Source organism: Cydia strobilella, chromosome 16, assembly GCF_947568885.1.
Source record: "Cydia strobilella chromosome 16, ilCydStro3.1, whole genome shotgun sequence".
NCBI lineage: Eukaryota > Metazoa > Arthropoda > Insecta > Lepidoptera > Tortricidae > Cydia > Cydia strobilella.
In genome coordinates, this window is record NC_086056.1 from 9,542,731 (window position 1) to 9,565,461 (window position 22,731).

Below are 22,731 nucleotides of genomic sequence, written 5' to 3' on the forward strand. Positions count from 1 at the left end.
GGGGCGAAATGACCGAACGGGATAGTGTTATGTATCTTTCAGGAGTAGTGACAGAGAGCAATATATTACTTTTTGTCTTTGTCATAGTTTCACTTTTCCACCGCTGCCACAACCGAAATTGTGGCAAACAAATAAATACATGACATGTCATGCTTGTTTGTTGCTTGTTTAATTATTGTTGTTTTCTATGAAATTGTGCTTTCTCTTATAAAACATAGTGATGGTTAGCGTTTTGAATTGATAAAATAATGGTGAATTGTTCTGTAATCAGCTGTAATAGCCGCTCTGAGCAAAAATATGAGAACATCCTTTCACACGTAAGTACGGTATTTTACACCTTCCTCTTAACGCAATATATGAGAATAACATCGTTAAATTACGTTACACTCAAAGCAATGTAGAATCACGATTTCAATAAAAATATCACAATTATTTACGCAAATTAACAAAACATTATTTGTAAAATTATCCGCCCAAATTACGTAGGTTGTTTGTGGTAATATGTCAGCTACTCAGACGAGTTTGAGGTCAGCCGTTTTTAATCTTCTTCTTAATTTAGCTGCATAGCAATCATGTTAGGGATACCAGATGAAAATATCATAATTTTATGGGTAATTTTGACCTCTAAGTTTTTTCGTATTTCTAATTCCAAAAAATAAAATAAACAAATGTTGTGAAGATTAAATGTGGTGTATATTAATTGGTGTGAATAATGTGATTGTGATTTGTGATTTCATAAAATTAAAACTCATAATACATTTTATTTACTAAACATGTTTAGTTTTGTACCACCTGCGCGAATTATAGGAGGTATTTCATTGTTCATACGCCTAAAAAGAACGGCCCATTGACATTTTATTCAACAATTTTAATACCGTCAAAATTTGCCTCCAGGGTAATCGCCCCAACGTGATATCAAATATTGGGGTAATTTTTACCAATATGGTGTCCCCACGTTTATGACGTCATCTATGTCTATCCCTTACGGGCGCACGCGGTAGGCCGCATCTATGTAATGCTAGGTCTATGGGCTAGGGTTATAATTTGACATATGTCATTATGTTGACGTGACGTGGCGAACTCGACAGCCCGAAGCCCTATACCAAGCCAACTCCAAGCCCAGCGCCTGAGCGAAAGTAATATCAAAATTAGCTAAGGAGAGAAACTGGATGTGTTATTGTAAATATCCATTGATCAAGGAGCAGATGATCCGCTAAGTAATCATGCCACCAGGTAAAAAAACGGGAAGACCTCCGGGCTCTAAGAATAAGGTTCCTTTTAAAAATAAATGCAATTACTGTTCCCTTGTATTGAAGTGCAGGAGTGATATGTTGAAACATTTACGTGTATGCAGTAAGAAGAAGCTATCTAAACTTAAGGATCTTGATCCCAAAAAGGTAAACATTGTGATACAAAGTTTTATATCTGCAGATATTTTTATTTATCTTTGAGATATCTATCATTTTATCGTGTTCTTTTATAACAGGCCGTGTACAGCTGCACACAATGCACCAAGAAGTTCAGATTTGAGAATAGTTACACCAAACATCTTTTGATGGAGCATTCCAAGCTCCGAACGGCAGTGGACTGCAAGCAGTGCAATGTCCGCTGCCCAAACCACCGCGCCCTTAAAGAGCACATTGCAAATGTGCATGAGCGGGAGATATTTGAGTGTGAGCATTGCAAGAAGCAGTTTGTCAGACGGGCCCATGTATTACGCCACATTGCTCAAAAAGGCTGTGATGGATCGGGAGTTAAAATGTTCCCTTGTGAAGTAAGTTATCTATTTCTTTAGATTAATAATTAACTAATTTTAGGGTTCCATACCCAAAGGGTAAAAACGGGACCCTATTACTAAGACTCCTCTGTCTGTCTGTCACCAGGCTGTATCTCATGAACCGTAATAGCTAGACAGTTGAAATTTTCACAGATGACGTATTTCTCTTGCCGCTATAACAACAAATACTAAAACAGAATAAAATAAATATTTAAGTGGTGCTCCCATATGACAAACATGATTATTTTGCCGTTTTTTGCGTATTGGTGCTGAACCCTAAGTGTGCGAGTCCGACTTGCACTTGGCCGGTTTAAAAAAATATCATCCATCCATAAAGACCAACATCCTTTAGTTAACAGCCTCCTAGCCTAGCTAGCTAGCTAGTGACCCTCCCTATGAAGCAAGAAGTCCCGGGTTTGAATCCTGTTAAGGGCATTTATTTGTGTTTATCACAAATATTTGTTTCTGAGTTATGGATATTTTCTATGTATTTATTTAGGTATTTGTAGATTATATAGGTACCTATATTGTTGTCTAAGCTCACAAACACAAGCCTTATAGAGCTTACATTGATACTTAGTCAATTTGTGTAATAATGTCTTATATATTTATTATTCATTTATTACAGAAGCTATGATTCCGATAAACATTTATTTCAGATTTGCAATGCCTCATTCACACGCAAGGACAACTTGATAGTTCACCTCCGATTGCAGCACATCAACAAGAACAATTACCATTGCAAACACTGCACCTACCACACCAAGAACTTCTCCAAGCTGATCATTCACACCCAGAAGAATCACTCAGGTGATCATTACAAAATTACTTATTAACTTAAATATATTAGTATTTCTGTGCTTATACTTTGCTGTGTTAAAACTAATATGATCTAAATAGGTCATTCAGAAAAAAAAAAGAGTTTTGTAAATATAGACAGATAGTTAGATAGTTTTGTATATTGTAACATTTTTTAATATTATTTGCTTTTTATAACTAAAAGAAATATAATTATGCAGTATTCAAAAATTATGAGCTCATACGAGTATTATGTCATTATTGAACTATTGACTTCCCTTCACTTGAGCTGAGCTTTCTCCAAGATTGAAACTGTATTTTTTATGAAGTTTATGGATTGCAAAGTTGCAAACTGTAAGTTTTACAGTTTAACAGGTTTATTATGGTTGGTTCTATGTTTTGTTTTACAGTTTAACAGTTTTAATATGTTTGGTCCAGCAATGTCTATAGATATATGTACTTAACAACAACTTAATTGAAGTTGCTGGTCCGAAAGTGTTAAATACATATTGTTGCCAAATGTATACAAAACATTTGACAGCTCACAGATTCGACAGAAAAAAGCTTAGTAACTAAATAATAGCATTTTTTCCAATAAAAAAAAAAAAATCATACATTTAGGGGTTAAAGAGAACTTTGTTTTCTTACAGAACCAAAAAACTGTTTTGAGTGTGATCACTGTAGCAAAGTGACCAGCTCTAGAGCTGCTATGGCCAAGCATTTAGAAATCCATGGAGAAAAAAAATATGAATGTGATGTGGTAAGTTATCTTATTAGTTGCAATGTTATAGAGTTGATAATTCAATATGTTTTGTAAGCTTGAATGATCCACTAAGTATTTTATTCTTCTGCTGCTATTGATTGTAAAGGGTAAGTAAAACAATTATCTTGCTAATTAGGGTTGGCTGGGTTGTAATAATAAGTGTATCCCCAGTTGTGTAGTTTCGTCATCAATCTATGTAGTTATTGTACCCAATTGTAATAATTAATTACCTGAGTGATAGTATTATGTATGATCCATTTTGTTATTATTGTGTATACATATGACTAGATCCTGTGTATGTAGTTTGTTCCATGGGTACTTTTGTTTTCAGGAGTCGGATGTGTTATTTTTGTTGTTTTGTTGTATCTGTCGGCGGCCGATCCTAAAATCAGACAGATCATTAAATTCCTAGGCATATCGTGAAACGTGAAAATCGTTGTCTGGACAGTTTGCCCTTCGGGCATCTGAAGCAACCTAATGAACCTAACCTACCTATCTACTGGTTCAATGTGACTACCGTCAACGTCAAAACGTTACACAGGAACTTTACGATCGGCCGCCGACATATCAATTGTATGTACTTCACAAAAGCGTACTGGATTTTGTAACATCATGTTCTGAATACAGTGTGGCTACGCAACTTACACGATAGAGGTGATCCGTCGTCACGTGCTCGTGCACGTCGAGGACAAGCCGTACAAGTGCGCGATCTGCAACCAGTCGTACATCCAGCGCTCGCAGTTGCAGCGCCACCTGGTGAAGCACACCGGCAACATGTGCGGCAAGTGCGGGGGCACCTTCAGCTCCAAAGCCGGGTGTGTATCCTGTGTTCATTCTTAGTACAAGTGAGGACAAGCCGTACAAGTGCGCGATCTGCAACCAGTCGTATTTCCAGCGCTCGCAGCTGCAGCGCCACCTGATGAAGCACACTGGCAACATGTGAGGCAAGTGCGGGGGCACCTTCAGCTCCAAAGCCAGGTGTGTATCCTGTGTTCATTCTTAGTATAGTTAACGCTATCTCTACTGAGCTCGTTCACTTACCTGTACTAACAATGGCATTCTGTTAAACACAAGCCATTATTTCTTTTGTGTGAGCGCGTGGCCTTTGTGCCTGAGGCTCACACACAATTGGCCACGCGCTCGCACAAAAGAAATAATGGCTTTTGTTTAACAGAATGCTATTATTAGTACAGGTAAGTGAACGAGCTCAGTAGAGATAGCGTTAACTATACAAGTGAGGACAAGACGTAAAAGTGCGCGATCTGTGGCCTGTCGTACCGTACCGTACATCCAGCGCGCGCCAGGTCTCAACTCCAAAGCCAGGTGTGTGGATACTGAGCTCACTGCTAGTACACGTAAGGCCACCCTGGACATAAGCTCGGTGTTCGGACAGTTGTACTTACAGAATACAGATTGATTAAACAAAACCAACACGATGAAATGCAAGTCCTACCCGTGAATGCTTCCAAACCGACCCGCGTATATAGCTGGAGAGCCAAAGACACAGCAGCCAAAATTGTCTTAATTTTATTATTTTTAGTTTCATCTGTCCCATTGTCCGTCTGTCTGTAATCAAATCTTGCATGTTAAATATGACCCACTTCCCGGTTTCCGATTGAGCTGAATTTTGCACGCATATGTAAATTGGATGACAAATATGACAATGCAATATAATTGGGCCTATTACATCCACACTTGTGTTTTGTACAATCAATGTATATGTATGTGTATATGTATATATAAGCTTGTATCATGAATTTTTTGTCAAAAAACTTAACTTGTATAATTATTATGCTACCATAATTACCTATATTATGTTTCGGACACTGAATATTGCTCAATGTGGTTTTCTCATCTTACCATGTAAAACTTGATTTGAAATTTCTACAAAATGGGTGAAGGAAGTTAGGCATATAAACAATTTCCCTTATTCCAGCTTGATAATCCACCAGCGCGAGCACCTGGGACTGGATAAGCTGTTGTGCCCATACGATGCCTGTTCGTACTCCAAGAAGGAATTCAGCAGTGAAGCGAGCCTCACCAATCATGTGAAGACTCATTTAGATGAGAAACGTGAGTATAAAGGGAAAGAGTGTGAGCGAATCAATAAAAAAACGTATCGTTAACAGTGCCTAGTTAAATTGGACGCAAATTCAAATAATATACCTGTACGACTTTTTTGCTATAGGAAGCGTGCATGACTGTTGACTCTGTTTATTGGCGAGAAGGATCAATGTCAAGTAAAAGTTTTCGATTTAGGCCAGACGGTGGGTAATCCTCCAATACGCACGGTCCTTAATAAAATATATATTAAAAACTGAGGGGCCATGCATTTCCAGCCCAAGATAAATAAATTAGATATCCTCTTTGTTATTTTTAGGTGGGCTTCACATTGATTGCGGATCAGCACGCCGCTCCGGTGTGCGAGTACGACAACGCTATATACATGCATAACGATGTTTTGCTCACGCATGCAGATCCGCATTACTGTGATAACCGTTATTTTGAGTGTGTCTACGTTTAAAAACGTCCGTTCCATCTGTCGCAGCGTTCCAATGCGCCGTGTGCAAGAAGCGCTTCCACAACGAGATCAACCAGCGGCGGCACGTGATGACGCACCAGCTGGACCGGCCGCGGCGCTGCATGTACTGCGTGAACGCGCGCGCCTACGTGCGCGGCGAGCAGCTCGTCAAGCACGTGCGCAAGTGCCACCCCGACCTGTTCCGCGCGCACCTGCAGCACGTGCGCCGCGTGCTGGTGAGTAGTACCCCGAGCTGCATGTACACGTGCGCGGCGAGCAGCTCGTCAAGCACGTGCGCAAGTGCCACCCCGACCTGTTCCGCGCGCACCTGCAGCACGTGCGCCGCGTGCTGGTGAGTAGTACCCCGAGCTGCATGTACACGTGCGCGGCGAGCAGCTCGTCAAGCACGTGCGCAAGTGCCACCCCGACCTGTTCCGCGCGCACCTGCAGCACGTGCGCCGCGTGCTGGTGAGTTCTTCGAATCCGAGAACTACTCCCGCGCGATTACACAGCGTTTTTATTTGTATCGTGTGGGGGCAACACGCCGGAACGGAGTACTTGGCGTCGTGCGCATCCCTGTTAGGGCTAACTTAAACCCAGTTGCACCGAACCGTATGCCATCGTAAAAATCGCAAAAAAATATTCTTAGGGATTTTTTTATAGTACTGTATAGAGTAACGATAATAAGCCTGTTAATTGCGCGAACCACATTTACATTTTGACTTAGTGTGACGTCCAGGTTAAATTTCAAACTGATCTGAAACACAAAAATTTCGATGTTTTACAATCGATATTGAGTAGTACTGTATTGTTACGTTGTACTGGAATGATTGGAATTGAATTGGAATGATTGGAATTGTATTGGAATGATTTGCAATGAGGTGGTTTTGCACGTCACGACATCCAGTACCTAGTACCTACTGATAGCCTACCAGAGATATTTTGGTTAAACATGTTCTTATTATATTATCTACCACAACCAAACAATAACGCGTCTTATCCCCAGGGCACAAGCGACAAGATCGACCGTGTGAAGAAATCAGAGATGGACTCGATCCTAAACGTGCTGGACGCGGAGTCGGAGCGCATCCTGCAGGGCTACGGCGAGGGCGTGCTGTACGGCGGCGTGCAAGACGTGGAGCCCGACGACATAGACGTGCCGCTCAAGGTACTGTGCCACCCTCTTAATAAATCCAATAACAAACCTTATTGTATGCGACAAAAGAAAATCTATTCAAGGTAATATAATCTTTTCCGATATATTTTTTTTTAATTTTCATTTTTGCTTTAAAAATGTTAAAATAAAAAGAACACAAATCATCGAAAACTTTAATTTTCTGTCGTTTAATGGGGTTTTCCAAATATCCGTACAGATCGAAGTCGTACTCATAGATTAGTATATGTTATTACTGTAATAGATGAGAAACTCTCGGACATTTCACGTTCACGTCTCTACTAGTGCTGCCCCTAGCGGTCCTGCTCTCAACTAATGAGACTGTATATGCAGTAAACACGCACACATGTACACACACACACACACACACACACACACACACACACACACACACACACACACACACACGCACATGTACACACACACACACACACACACACACACACACACACACACACACACGCACACACGCACACATGTACACACACACACACACACACACACACACACACACACACACACACACACACACACACACACACACACACACACACACACACACACACACACACACACACACTTAACAGCGAGTAGGTATATAAATATAGTATGTAACAATTTATTTCCTGACTATGTTTTAAATAATAATCAGAGACAACCTATTCCATTTCTTCTTCTTGATCCTAAAATAACTTGGAAAGCTTCATTGATTGAACTTTTTATTCATTTAATTTAGATCCATTTTTTATTATTCAACAACGACGGGACTTAATCGCGTAAAATAAGTTTTAAATTTACCTCCGACGTTTCAAGGACGGCGTTGTCCCCGTGGTCTCGGAGAAGACTGGCTAAAGTTGACATCAACATCTAGGCGCGCGAGTTTTTCGAACTACCCGCACTTGGTCTTGTTTATTAACTTGAACGTTTTGCGCACTAGGGATGTCACCGGGTCGACACACAACACTCACAATATTCGATTTTTCAACTTTCGATATTTGTTTTCGCTTACACTTACTAATGACTGGGTTCCATGTGGATGAGATCTTGAAACCTTCGTCTCGATTGAAATTTGTATGTTTTTTGATTTAAATGGCTTCACGGATTTTTCTACTATAAAACCCACGATCTGTAGAAAGTATTCTAGGGTTGTGAAGCTCAATCCAGTGGTTTGGCCCTGACTCTAGTAAATGCTCAGCAACGGCAGACTTGTTCACCTGACGGTTCTTGACAGCTGGGATATGCTCCTTAACTCGCTCCGCAATGGTACGTTTCGTTTTCCCGATGTAGGAACTACCACAACTGCAATCGATCTTATAAACGCCAGGTGACTGGAACGGGATAACGTCCTTCGGTGACCTCAGGTTTGAGAGGTTTCCTGCAATTTTGGATAAAGGAGTGTATACCGTCTTTATAGAGTCCCGTCGTTGTTGAATAATAATGAGTAAAAATCGTGAAAGTTTAAATCAGTGAGATCCAATTTTGGTCGCATATTTAGTTAGTAGAATAGTTTTTAGAACATTCCAGCTTTTTAACCAAAATTTGTGGTGCGGTTATCTGGGTGTTACAGCGCATAGGTAGATTTTTCCTTTTTTGGTTCACTGAAATTGCCATTGACAAAATCGAAAAACTTATCGAAGAAAAGCACGATACCTGCCGTGTCGCAACTTTATTCTGGAAGCTTTTTAATACCTGAAAATATATTTAAGATGTTATTAAAATTATAAAAAGATTATTTTATAGCGAAACAGGACAAGTGTTGAGCATGCATTTTAAGGGTGTGCTATTGTCACATTTATTGTTAGGTAACAAGAAATCAGTTAATCAGGATATAATTCATGTAAAATGTCGACAAAGGTAAACGTATTGTGGTTGGATTTTGTCATTAGATGTAGGTCTTTCCAATTTTGGCAGGTTGTAGTTGATTTATCAGATTAAGACCTAGTCACGGAAAACAGTATCTTAGTTATGATAATCAGAGCAACGTGTATCTAAAGACGGACCTTACGGGCACTAAGAATGGTGCTAGTTCAACGGTTGTTCCATCGCCAATATTTCATAAATATGCTTTGCCCGAAGCCTCTATCAAAGCTTTTGATAAAGATGAAATAATAAATAAATGTTCCGAAGCACTATATATATAGGTATACTCGAAAATTTACTTACCTTGTCCTTGTACCGATGTACATACAAGAAGGTACACAGATTCGGCGCGGCCCGGCCGCCATTGTTTTTCATCTTGCCTGCGTTGGTTTGGTTGAATGAGTAAGAGCACAACTCACAAGGTTGGTTGTGATATAAAGAAACGCTGTTAGTTAATATCTTAACATAAATCTGATCAAAAATATGTTTAAACGGAATTTATATTAAAAACCAACTTAGAAATAATTTCAAAATTTCCCGTCAAACCAAACGTCATTTGGTTTTTTTATTCGTCATAATACGTCAATCTGTCATTGTACGGTGTTTGCGCTACATATTAAAAAAAAACTACTTTTACGATTCAAATTTAATTTGTTTCCTAGTTCATTTGCAACGTAAGGTTAGTAACACTATCAAAACATTTTTTATTAAAATAATATTCTTCTAGATTTAATTAAATACGATTAAGTTACCTGCTTAGATATTTGTTTGGTATATTTAGTTTTCTACCATACAAGAATGATATCTAGCCACACTCAGCCCTCCTTATGCTAAACGGCGGTATCTCAAAAACGAGTGAACTTGAAATGGAACGTTATGATTAAAATTTAAGGTACTTATTTGCATTCAATCTTCAATTGAGATACCGCTTTTTAGCTCAGCAGGGCACCACGGCTGAGGAATAGATGTCCAGCATAACCCAGAGATGGCATTATTATCAGCATTACATTACTCCTCTTCAGAGATACTATACCAGGTCGTACTTTTTTCGGTGCAGAAAGAAAGTTTTTAAAATAAAAATTAAATTACAGATTGAAAAGACTGAGAATCCTTTGATGTCGGAGGGGGAGCTAGCCGAGAGCCTGAAGAAGTTGCTGACGCAGCTCATCGACATGGAGAAGCTCGAGTGCTTCGGCTGGCCCGACGAGAGCGTCGACGTGGTGACCACCTTTTTTTCCTTCTGGATTAATTGCTTAATCTTTTCGACGCCGTGTCAAAAACAAAAGCTGTCACTCGGACGCCACGTAACCAGTGTCAAAACTGAAATTGAACTTTATGCACATGAACGTAGGTCTATGTTGCTCTGTGGTCTGTGGCGGATTAATCGGTCTTTGGCGTTGGACCTGCTGTGCCGATATATCGGTCATTGGCGTTAAGCAAGGTGGATTTATTTGCCAATGTCAAGGTGTTGACACGTTTGTTGCGATAATTGTTTACAAAATTCATACAGCCAGTCTCATAAAAACGAGTAGGTTGAACGAGTGAGATTTTAACTAATACAGTAGTGCTTAAGTTCCCATTATCTGGAGTACTCGTAATATTCAGCCCGCGAGTGGCTTTGAAAATAATAATATTAACAGATGGTCTTAGCTTAGCGCCATTTCACCTTGTTTGGTCGCTATGATTATCAAGCGGCAAAGCTATTAACTAGTTAAATTGCTGTTATTTTAATCAACAACTATTTTTTTTTCTTATAACGTATGACTATTATGTATGTATAGTGGATATGTGACGTTTTCAAGCAAAATGTACCACTTTGTCGCTTACCATAACTACCATAAGGACGAAATTTGCTTGTATTATTATATGAGTAATCTGTCCTTATGGCAAGCGACAATGTGGTACCTTTTTGCTTGAAAACGACACAAATATTGACACACACTTTGTCCGTAGGTCCTAGAAAAGGTGATAGAGCAATGCGGCGCGCGCGCCGCCGACCGGTCGCGCTGGACGCGCGTGCAGCGCCTGCGCGAGAACACCAAGCAGCTGTTCCTCTACGTCATCGAGGACGCCAACATCGCGCGCATGCTCGACACGCACACCATCGACCAGATCGTCAAGCACATCCTCACGCAGGTCGCCGACACCGACGCCGCCGAAATATAGGCTATTGCGACAGTTAACAGCGCTGGTCACCCGCGGATCTCTAATACCCTGGCCACACACTCGACGAGTGCCATGGGAAGTACGCAGAGACGTAGAGTTAGTGTGGCCACGTTACTCGTCGTGCTCCTCGTCATGCCCGCCGCTTCCTATTTTGTCGATTTTTTGTCACGAGTCAAAGGACCGGCAATATGAGGTAAGGAGTAGAGCAGTGTTGTCCGGAGAGGGCAACATTGCGGCAGAGCGATGAGCATAGTTCGGCCGTACTATAATCGGGCTTGAACTGCCGACCTCTAAATTATATTTTGAGATAGTTCTCTTTGACAGCGAGCGAGTCTGCGACTAGTTTATCGGGGATGATAATATCGCACGTATGCTGGACACGCACTCGATCAGAATAATCAGCACGTTAGCACATGTTGATGCAGGCCGGGCTTTAGACCTTATAGCAATAAGAATAGAGTTGAAAATAAATATCATAGCATAGCATCATATCAGAGTTGAAATTCATTTTAATCATAATTTTAGGGCTAAATGTGTATACAATCATTACAATCAACCAAATATTGTATGTAATATTGAGTAGTGAATATTCAGAAAAATACGCGCATTTTATTGTATAGTCGCCATCAGATGTATCGGAGCGGCCAAAGTGCTCACAAATATCTAAACACGCCCTCTATGGAGAGTGCGTGATATTTTTGGGCACCTCGGCTAAATGTTATATTCCATTTCTTTTTCGTTAAAAACAATTGTGCCTTGAAAAGTGATTTTACTCACACATATACATATCTATTATACACTGTTCTGTCTTATCATATTTAATGATGAGATGACACAGATTGTTAATTATGGTAAGTTTTACAGTAAATAAAGACTCTACCCCAACAAGTTGTAAAAGTATATTTTTGCAATAGGTTTGGTGTTTGTAATTAATACAAACGTTCTAGACTGTAATCGAAGTGTGAAGTTTTGTTTTTAAGGGTTTAGAATAATAATTGATTTACTGTTTAAACATAAATACCAAACATGTCTCGAATAAATATTGAATTTGAACTTTATAAGTTCGCAGTAATAAAATGTTTATGAATTTTATATGTCCCGACATAAGGAAACATGTTTGGTGTTGAAAGGTTAATGAGATAAAAGAACAAATAAAATATAATATTATAAGAAACTACAAATTAATATTACCATGTTGTATAAGTTATGTTTAAGATGAGCTAGTTAAGTTTAAACTAGAATCAATATATTTTAAATAGAAATAATCATTGTTATAATAGAATATAAAAGATTACATTTTATTAAAAGTTTGGATAAAGCAAAATATTTTATAAACCTTGTAGAACGTTACTATTCCTCCACTCACTTTAGTAAGATGTGGATTCCTATAATATGTGTTTATTGCGAGCTATATTATCAATTTGAAAAACCTTGTCTACATTTATTTTTAATAGATAGGTATAAATCACCTATATCGTGCCTTTTATCACTATTCTTAATAAACATTTACATATAATAACGGTGCGTCTTATTACAGTTATTATATTAAATAATATATATACCTTTAATTAAATAAAATCATAACAAGAACCAATACCTGCCGCCTGCCGGCGAGTAAGGTTGCCGGTGCTCATGGAGGGTGTGGTGTTAGGCTCTCGGCAACTCGCATGTAACACCTCTGGATTTGCAGGCGTCCATAGGCTTCGGAGGCTGCTTACCATCAGTCGGGCCGTATGCTTGTTTCCATCGACGTAGTATAAAAAAAAATCAAGTGGATAATGCAAAGCGTTCTCTATTAAAACAACCAAAAGGCTTTAGTATTTTATATTTATATCATCCGCTGTAAAAAAGACACCTTGAATTATTATTAAAACATTTAAGTTCCTTTCATCAATGAAATAAATAGATAAAGTAAATACAAATAGGGTTTCAAACTTGCTAATATATAGTTGGTCAAGCAAATCTTGTCAGTAAATAAGAATAAAAAAAACTAAACTCATCCCCTTCTTCTGGGCGCCAGCACCAGTGCAAGACAAAGACAGTATGACTCTCTCCGTCTACGCCCGAAATGAGACAGTTACTTCCCGGTGGAAGCATATTTGGGTTTCGACCACCTTGATCACGAGGACACTAAAATGCGTTTTTAAAAGGGACCGGAACTCACCTTGGCTTTCTAGTGTTGCCCGTGTCCGCGAAGACTGACGTTTATTATCAGCTGTGACGTGACGTTTGTTTGTAATTGGCGAAGTACCGTTCGCTCACCCACTTGTGTCGTGGATGAGAAAAAGTTTTCTGCATGCAATTAGTTCTGCCTGACTAAAACGTAACTCAGTAAAATAAAAAAAAAGCCAAAATGTCCGTCAGCGCTCCTCTTATTGTAAGGTTATTAGCTTCTTCGGTGTCAGTTGCTGGCAGAGCTGGGAAAATAGTGAGAGATGTGATGAGCAAAGGAGAGTTGGGCATTGTTGAAAAGGTTTGTTTTTATGAGCCATGCCTTGCTCATTTGACATTTGCCCATCGCGTCCATATCTTTTTTATATTAATAATAATATCGGCATATATATTCACTTGGCCTTGATGTATGTTCTTGGCATTACATCATACAATAAAAAAATCTTATCTTTACAATCATAATAATTTGATAACGTTATAAAAGCTAATACTGTAAATTTAGGTATTACATCAATAATACGTTTTAGTAACTGTAATGCATGTTTTATAGCATAATTTAAAATTATATTGATTATGATTATATATTACGATATAAATAATATTTTCTTATGATCAGGGAAAGGATGACTATCAGACGGAAGCAGATAGGTCTGCAGAGAAGTGTATTGTTGCATCCCTCTCCAAACAGTATCCAAAAGCAAGCATTATTGGAGAGGAAGATAGCTCAGTGGAAGAGGTGAGGAGTTTATCTGTTGACATTGTATGCCAGCTTGCCAGCTAATGTACAGTCCTTCCTTATTCTTGTTTCTCCATTTTCAGGGTGAGGTGTCACCAGACTGGATAGTGGTTGATGCAGACAAAGAGGTGTTGGGTCTGGAGTGCCCTGCTAGCCTCAAAGGGGTCAAGGAGGAGGACATAGTTGTGTGGGTTGATCCCCTTGATGGAACTTCCGAGTACACTCAAGGTAGGTTGATGTAACATATATTTGATAAAAAAGATTTGGTCTCTACTCTAAGGCGCCATGTGATTTACAGCAATCTCTGCATGAAGGATGATGGTGACTCAACTGCAACACTTTAAAGTTATCCTAAATTAGTATCTACAATTCTACCAGGCTAAGCATTTCTTTAGTTACTACATTTGGCAACTGATTCAGTTATTTTATTTGTTTTATCTTAAAATCTGATAAAAATAGGTTTAAATACAAGGGTATTAAAAACCATTAATTTGGTATGATGTCACACTCAGTATTTAATGTAGTTACTAATGATAAGCATAGTACAGCAAAACTGTGTAGGTACATGCTTTACAATAAATAATTTATAAATTCTAGGTGCCCTAATGTTGAAGAGGGATCCTTGGGAAAGATGGAAAATGTATTTGAGCCACCCTTTTATCAGTATGAAGTGGTACTTAAGTCTACTTCATTCAAATTTTGGTAATTTAAAAAATTGTAATTTCATGGGTTTTGTTCTTTGTATACCTCGAAATACTAACTTCATAGTTCATGTTATATAGTTTAGTGTTTTTTGGTTTTCTATTTATTTTGTCTGTAACCACCCTTCTCAAGGATGTAGATTTACAGGCAAGTACAGGCATACATGTTTTATTTGCAAACTTTCTGTTTCCTATACACATCTAACCATTTTCAATTACATCCCGTAACTGCATGATTTATGCCATATAAGTAATATTGCATGAGCCAAACTTGCTTTTATACTTTATTATAGGAAAATTAAATGTGTGCACATACTTCATACAATATTGAATTACTACAAATGTAACTAAAAAAGACAAATTGTTGCAGGATTCTTGGAACATGTGACAGTTCTTATTGGAATCTCTGTGAATGAGAAACCAGTAGCTGGAGTGATTCACCAGCCATTTTTCAAAAATCAAACCGGAGGGGAGGTTAAAATGGGTAGAACTATCTGGGGGCTGTCCGAGATAGGTGTTGGAGGGTTCACGCCGGCGCCGCCTCCAGGGTCCTTGATCATCACCACAACTAGAAGCCATTCTAATCCTGTGGTTGAAAAGGCATTACAGGTCATGAATGCTGCTCAGGTTCTAAGGGTTGGAGGTGCAGGATACAAGGTGGGTTTTAATTTGATAAAACTATGTAAGTGGTAACTACTGGGATTCCATTGGTAAAGCTGGTAACTAGCAGAAAAAAAAGGTAAATTAATAAAAAAAAAATCTAGTCTAAGTCTTCTATATTAAAAATATTCAGAGCCCACACCTTTTTTTATCGTTTTACCACTTAAGAGTCACACGAACTCGCCGTCAAAGAGCTGCTTCCCATACAAAAGGAATTACGCGCTCATTTTAAATCGAAAAGACAGTACTTGGCATAAGTAATTCGCAACTCGTGCCGATTTAAAACACTCCCTGCGGTCGTGTTTTAATTTATCGCCACTCGTTTCGAATTTTCTCTTTTCCGCACTTGTATCGTAAATAGGTAACTATTACCGTAAAGTAAAGAATGCCTCGTCAATCAAAAACGCTTTTAACGGCCACATTGAAACGTTTTTAAAGGTTACTTTTTAAAAATTAAGGTTAATATCAAAAATGATTCATTTTGGCCGTATTGCCGGCACCATATATGATTTACGTAACATACAGGGCGTCGCAAAACTATGGGACATGAAGGGAAAGTACCTTAAATATCGTAGATAGGATATTTTGTTGAAATAAGACTTTGTTATTTTTAAAAGTTAGCAATACTCAATACTGCATTCAAAGATTTTCTAAAAAATTACTTGCTTCGTCTGGGAATCTCCACACTCGCGTTCGCGGCTTCGCGCATAGTCTTGGGACGACGTGTATATCTACAAACAAACAAACATCAACTAGAATAGGTTCGTGTGACACTTAAGACAAAACAACGCCATCCCTGTTTACATGTTTCCTACAACATATAATGTTTTATCCACTTAGATATTATAAACAGCATTGAGGCGATCATTATCGTGCAACATTTTTTATTATTTTTAGGTGTTACAACTGTTGGAAGGCCAAGCGTCAGTATACGTATTCGCCAGCCCAGGATGCAAGAAGTGGGACACATGCGCCCCCGAAGCAGTATTGTCAGCGGCCGGGGGCAAGCTCACAGATATCTTAGGGAACTTCTACAAGTACGGCGCCTCGGCATCTAAGCCGAACAAGACCGGGGTCTTAGCTGCCGTCAACGATGAATTGCACAGCTACGCCCTGAACAGGATACCACAGGAACTGAAAGATACTCTTGCCAACAAATAGCTACGATTTATGTCACACGTTTAACCTCGTAAGGCCAAACCTCTACACACGATACTCTAAATTTGATTGCCCTTAAGGCCTATGCACACCGAGTGCGTGGGCGTTTGTAATATACAGATCCTTATGAGAAACGGTATACACCTTGCGCGGCTCAATCATTTCAGCGCACACTCACGTGCACATCTACGCACACGCAGCCGGTGTGCTCTGGCCTTTTTATTCAATTATTACTGCACGTTGAAAACTAGCTCCTCCTTCGCAAAACTCCTTGACAAAAATTGACTAATATTCTTGATATAATTACTATAAACAGTGGATTAAGTAAATAATTATTCGTTTGGGAGCTATGGACTGAAACTTCTCACAAGTAGACGCACAAACAAGCCAATTGCCAAATTTATAATATACTTACCTATCCCCCTTGGCTGGTTGGGGATATTAACACTTTGATTTTGGCCTGGCAATGAGTGTTAAGGCTTGACCTTACGAGGTTAAAAAAGTTAAAAAACGGAGAGGGGGTAATAAATATTCGTAAGACGTACTTTATGGTTCACCAGAGATAATTACGTAATATATTATTTATGATGACATGATAATAAAAAAAAATGTAATAAATTACTGGTAACAGTATATTTGGCAGTTTTAATTACTACAATAAATTATAATCACGTGACAAAAAATTACAATGTCAAAGCTCTTAAAACAAAATAACTACACATGTAGATAATCTCTTTGGTTTATTTGTACTAAAGCTTGCTCTTTTTATGCGTTTTTAATAAAACTTTCAACTCTCGCCTCAAGATTTTGCCAGAAGCGTTCTTGGGAATGTCGTCGAGGAATATAACACCTCCCTTCAAATGCTTGGCCGTTGAAACCTGAAAAGAAATAGAAGAGGTAAGTATTATAGTTTGGCAAGCCATTTCCGTCAGTAGAAAAAGGTAGTAAATTAAAAAAATGTAGTCGCGAAGGGTTGACTTCCCATAAAAAATTTGAATTTCGCGCCTTTTTTTACTAAAAAAGGGGGTTTGCCAGAGTATAAGCGACATTGCACACCGCATTTTTCATTCCACGAAGCAGTTTGTTTGAGCAAAGAGGATATAATAAGATAGAGCGGTACTGTCATAGTAAATTTTGTAACCACTGTAAATTCACTGCCATCTATCGACATACTTTAGAACTAAAAATGAAGATTTATAAAAATACGTTAAAATGTATTTAAATATGGATAAATCATTTTTTTAATTGCATTAATTATTTTTATATGATTTTGAGTAATTTTTGACCCATGTTCTTTCACTGGTATGCGTTAAAATTATAGATAACAAACGAAACCGTCATCGCCCTCTATACGAGAGTAGGCCAAAGCTAGTGGCGCCATCTGATCGAAAATCAAATTTTCGTGATTTTCGAGGCACGTTTTTTCCTTAGACTGTATCAAAGATAGATATAACTCCGTAATAGATGGATATAGTCTAAGGAAAAAACGTGCCTCGAAAATCAAGAAAATTTGATTCTCGTTCAGAGGGCGCTACTAGTTTTGGCCAACAGTCGTATAGACGGCGTTGACGGTTTCGTTTGTTATTTAACAATTTTAACGCATATCAGTGAAAGAACATGGGTCAAAATCATAAAAATAATTAATGCAAACAAAAAAAATCATTTATCTATATTTAAATACATTCTATCGTATTTTTATAAATTTTCATTTTTAGTTTTAAAGTGTGTCGACAGATGGCAGTGAATTTACTGGGGTTACAAAATTTACTATGACAGTACCGCTCTAGTATAAGTTACTCTATGACTGTATCCATCTATTACGGAGTTATATCTATCTTTGGTTTGAGTTTGTCGCGATACACGCGCGCGTGCCCTACTCCTCTTTTTGCGGCGCGTTTGTAGCGAATACAAACGGGCGTTTGCATCGATACCTACATGACATGCGCGCCGTAAATAGTTATTTGTGCAACAAGAGAGGAAAGTTGGTTTTTCTTGCGAGTGTTTATTTTGAGTCCCGAGAAAGCGAAAGATTCTAAGGTAGAATCTTGAGCGTAGCGAGGGACTCAAAAACACGAGATGTAAAATAACTGCTCTCGTGTTGCACGCATAATCTTTTACCTCAGTAGTGAGAACACATTAAAGGTTAAAATGTATTCCGAATTACACAGAATAAACAGAAAAAAAAAGTATTATAATATGTACGATACGATAAGATACGAGACGAGACCGGACCGGACCATACCATAAAAAAAATGTAATAAAAGTATGAAGTTCATGGCCTTCACTAAATTAAAAAGCTACATTGTTTCACTCCCTGGAGTGAGGAAAGTCGCACTCCTCACTCCAGGGAGTGACGAAAGTAGGCTTGTTCGAGCTGCTGAGGTGAAAATAAACGCGCAGGGCACGCGCGCATGTATCGATGCAAACGCGCGTTGACCGCGCGTGTTGTCTTGACTGCCGGGGTTTTCCCCGGCTGAAGGAGGGGTGCAGGCGCGGAGCTACACTATACACTACTATCTATGTATTACAGTCACATTAGAGTAACTAGACTAGATCATAGAGTAACTTATACTAGAGCGGTACTGTCATAGTAAATTTTGTAACCCCAGTAAATTCACTGCCATCTGTCGACACACTTTAAAACTAAAAATGAAAATTTATAAAAATACGATAGAATGTATTTAAATATAGATAAATGATTTTTTTTGTTTGCATTAATTATTTTTATGATTTTGACCCATGTTCTTTCACTGATATGCGTTAAAATTGTTAAATAACAAACGAAACCGTCAACGCCGTCTATACGACTGTTGGCCAAAACTAGTAGCGCCCTCTGAACGAGAATCAAATTTTCTTGATTTTCGAGGCACGTTTTTTCCTTAGACTATATCCATCTATTACGGAGTTATATCTATCTTTGACTAGATGTACTGCACGTCTTATTTCTTTTAAAATGGAATCTTGCGACAGAAAATTTCAAAACTGAAATCCAAAACCCAATTCGCCGAGTATTACGTTTCTTTATTTTTCTTAAAATTATTAGAGTCACACCAAGAAAAGAACAGAGATTTTGACAGCACACGCAGTGCAGGAGTTATTTTAAACGTCAAACTTCTATGAAATTATGACGTATAAATTAAATAATACTGGCACTGCGTGTGCTGTCAAGATCTGCAGACTTCTTGGTCTAACTAACAGAGCGCATGTATTATTGCTGCCTCAACGCGTTAACATCGCGTCTGCATCGATGTAGGTGCGCAAAAGTCTACAAGCTGCGTGTGTATCAAAACGCACGTCGACTGCGCGTTAAAAAACGCGTTGTGCAATGGCTCTAAGACGAAAGTGGACGACTGTGCGAGAACGCCTTTTCATACAAACGTAGTCCCCATTTTTCTCCCTGGATATATTAACATTACAGAAAATATTTTTACGCAATTTTATAAATGTATATTAACCGCAGCCAAGCCCCTTCGTTTGATTTTATTCGATTTATTAGTTATTATCAGTAGGAGCATTAAAAAAATCGTATGCAGATTGTTTTTCGATCTTTTACTCTTATAAATCATCAAAAAATCTAAAAAAAGTCATAGGGTTATCAATATAATAGAGGTGCAGAAAAAAACATTTATATTTATATTCCTGTCAATCTTACAATTTTAAAGTGTCTATTTCTAATTCTAACTTCATAATGTATGATGGCGTTGAGGAATATTTTACAACAGAAGAATCAGTGCTCGCACAAAGAAACATACCTAGGTACGAGTACACGTATACAATAAAGAGACGAGGCAAAGGTTATCATTTTTTTAGGATCTGCTATTCAATTCAGACCGGTTTAGTTTCTAGGAGATTCGCCATGAATAGCCAAGATTTATCTGTTTGAAAGGATTTATGTGAAGTGCCATTGTCAAGACTCACTAAATATTCTTTGTAATTGTTATACAGATTTATTTCATTTATTCTCATACAATAGGCACTTATTAAGTATATTTATGTGCAACTTCATATGAAAAAAAAAACTGTTAATAATCGACGACACATGAAAAAAACCTAAATACTTAATCGAATACAAAATCTCCTTCTTCAAATAATGTTGGTTAGTCAGACCAAGCTAACTCGGAAGCGATTTTGATAGCACAGACTGTGCAAGTGTTATTTTTAAACGTCGCAATTCAATAGAAGTTTGACGTTTATAATAACAATTGCACAGTCTGTGCTATGACAAATCTATAACACTATCAGAGCACAGAACAAACAACATTTCTGTTGTGGCTCGCCATGTGCATAGGCCGCCAGTGGCCCACAGAGCTTTGAGTCTAGCAGGCCACCAGGCCAGTTACATTTTTAATAACATTTTTCTACTCGTTGACTTTAATGGTTGAATTAAGACTTCGTATCTCAAATTATAATTGCATACTTATGGGCTCCCGAGTCGGGCGGGTGTCCCGTCTACGAAACGCTTTCGTGAACAAAAAATAATTTGACCAATCACGTGTCGCCGCGGTCAAGAGGACAAAACCATAAGATAAAACAAAGACGTCAACGAGCCTCTTTATATAATTTTATTAAATTTTTTAGTTTGTGTAGGTAGTAGACGAACCCCTTTTTTACAACTGTGACCTATAAAACCGATAACATAGCGTCGTTTTACGTCTTTTAGTTTCAAATAAAGTGCTGCGTGTCGCCTAATTGTTTGTTGGGATGTTAAATCCGAAAAAGAGCGGAATTTCAGCCCACAGTGAGTGAGCCGCCGAGCGCTGCCCGGTGACCGCCGAGGATTTCCTTCACTGTGGCGCCGACTTCATCCCGGTATGATACTTCTACTTACGATTTTACTTTTCAATACGAGATGGCAGCTGTCACGTTACACTCAAAATGCAGTAGTCTGAAAGCGCTCTATAAGTCGGGACCACAATCTACGAATATCGCTTCGGGGCATTTCTATTCAAAAGTTGTACCCCCAACTTGCATTTTAGATTTTACAATGCATGCGCTCGAAGTGCGTTTCCTACGGAGCGGAGAGAAAGTACTACTTTTCCGCACTAGTGTTTTTTGTTTTCAATTTTTTAATAATTAAACTTATTTGCCATTATATGTTTTTTTTATTTACTCGCACAATGCATAGTAAAACATTGTATGATACACGTGCGTAAAGATGATTTCCGACGAGTGGAATTTTATTCACGAGCGAGCAAAGCGAGCGAGTGTATAAAGGAATACGAGTACACTTTCCGCACTTGTTGCATAAATAGCTATTGGAATATTTATAGTATTTCCACTCATAATCACGAGCTCTTTCGATCCTAATACAAGAACAAAGTGTCCCCAAAATTTACAATTTTTTTTGTCTGTTTTGTTATGGTTGTACTGAAAAGTTGAAAACCGTAACCAAACGGACCAAAATTTTGGGGACACATTTTTCCTTAGTAAAAATGGAAAAAGCTCGTGGTTCTGAGTGGAAATGATATAAAAATTCCCAATTCTAACGCAAATGAAAGAGAAATGCCCTTCTAACAGACGGACTTTATAATTGATAGCTACCATTAAGACGTATACAGGGAACGATAGCCATTTAGCATGTGGCTCTGGGCATAGTATAAACAGGGCAAAGTACCTATGTTATCTTCATACAAACGCACCGCGCGCGACTTGTATCTACGGTCGCCGCACGCACACTCAAACAAAATCTCGAACTGCGCACTGAGAAACGCGGGTCGAGATTTTGTTTGAGTGTGCGTGCGGCGACCATAGATACAGGTCGCGCGCGGTGCATTGTATGAAGATAACATACTTTACCCTGTTTATACTATGCTCTCGGTTACCCCGTTTACCTATAATAATTATATCAGTCAGTATTAATTTAGTTCACTCATAAAAAAAGTATTGTATTGTATACAATACAAAATAGCATTAGCAAGCTTCGTGGCCTAAACACTGTACTCGACTGAAAAGCTCTCATTTTATTGATTAAGAATTAAAGATGCATCTTAAATAACTAAAATATATTTTCTAGTTTTCTAAATACTCAATTGAGTGAGGACAATGGTGAGGACCTACGAACGCTGAAGCATGTGTGTGTGCGAAATAAAAAGTACAATAAATTATATTCAATGTAATATTTTATTAAGTACTGAGGTAATTAATACTAAACCCGACTTAAATTATAATTGTAACTTGGTAAGCCATTTCCAACAGTATCAGTTAGCTATTTAAGAAACTCTTAATATGGCAACAAATTTGCCTAT

At 38.3% G+C, this 22,731-nt stretch overlaps 4 protein-coding genes across 5 annotated transcripts in view; 2 read left to right on the forward strand and 2 right to left on the reverse strand.

Annotated features, from left to right (window-relative positions):
* LOC134748306 (CCA tRNA nucleotidyltransferase 1, mitochondrial) overlaps positions 1-22,731 on the reverse strand; it is a 240,801-nt gene that overhangs the window by 117,095 nt on the left and 100,975 nt on the right. The gene's annotated exons all lie outside the window — the stretch shown is intronic.
* LOC134748332 (protein suppressor of hairy wing-like) lies at positions 1,061-12,578 on the forward strand. Its single transcript, XM_063683099.1, has 10 exons — positions 1,061-1,397; positions 1,487-1,774; positions 2,437-2,587; positions 3,226-3,335; positions 3,966-4,153; positions 5,275-5,411; positions 5,887-6,095; positions 6,866-7,027; positions 9,985-10,113; positions 10,847-12,578. Exons 1-10 carry the CDS (start codon positions 1,224-1,226, stop codon positions 11,057-11,059), a joined length of 1,761 nt encoding a protein of 586 aa, XP_063539169.1. The 5' UTR covers positions 1,061-1,223; the 3' UTR covers positions 11,060-12,578.
* Positions 13,272-17,017, forward strand: LOC134748314 (3'(2'),5'-bisphosphate nucleotidase 1). 2 transcript variants are annotated; one of them, XM_063683071.1, is made up of 6 exons: positions 13,272-13,532; positions 13,848-13,967; positions 14,051-14,195; positions 14,565-14,669; positions 15,039-15,325; positions 16,226-17,017. In XM_063683071.1, the coding sequence occupies exons 1-6, from the start codon at positions 13,413-13,415 to the stop codon at positions 16,487-16,489; spliced, it is 1,041 nt and encodes a 346-aa protein (XP_063539141.1). In that variant the 5' UTR covers positions 13,272-13,412; the 3' UTR covers positions 16,490-17,017. The 2 variants fall into 2 exon arrangements, with proteins under 2 accessions (XP_063539141.1, XP_063539142.1); XM_063683072.1 differs by lacking the exon at positions 14,565-14,669 and having other exon boundaries at positions 13,274-13,532; positions 16,226-17,011.
* The window catches only part of LOC134748293 (luciferin 4-monooxygenase-like), a 126,899-nt gene continuing 121,275 nt past the window's right edge, over positions 17,108-22,731 (reverse strand). The window contains exon 9 of the mRNA XM_063683039.1: positions 17,108-17,364. Within this exon, the coding sequence (XP_063539109.1) occupies positions 17,236-17,364 (129 nt within the window). The 3' untranslated portion in view covers positions 17,108-17,235. The remainder of the gene's footprint in view (positions 17,365-22,731) is intronic.

What these genes read in the sequence shown, in the direction of transcription:
- LOC134748332 (XM_063683099.1), top strand. Translation starts at nt 1,224, where the DNA reads ATGCCACCAGGTAAAAAAACGGGAAGACCTCCGGGCTCTAAGAATAAG. An exon ending in GACTCATTTAGATGAGAAAC is followed by an intron (nt 5,412 to 5,886) that starts GTGAGTATAAAG and finishes CATCTGTCGCAG; the next exon opens with CGTTCCAATGCGCCGTGTGC. An exon ending in AGCACGTGCGCCGCGTGCTG is followed by an intron (nt 6,096 to 6,865) that starts GTGAGTAGTACC and finishes TCTTATCCCCAG; the next exon opens with GGCACAAGCGACAAGATCGA.
- LOC134748314 (XM_063683071.1), top strand. Translation starts at nt 13,413, where the DNA reads ATGTCCGTCAGCGCTCCTCTTATTGTAAGGTTATTAGCTTCTTCGGTG. An exon ending in TCTACTTCATTCAAATTTTG is followed by an intron (nt 14,670 to 15,038) that starts GTAATTTAAAAA and finishes AAATTGTTGCAG; the next exon opens with GATTCTTGGAACATGTGACA. An exon ending in TTGGAGGTGCAGGATACAAG is followed by an intron (nt 15,326 to 16,225) that starts GTGGGTTTTAAT and finishes TATTATTTTTAG; the next exon opens with GTGTTACAACTGTTGGAAGG.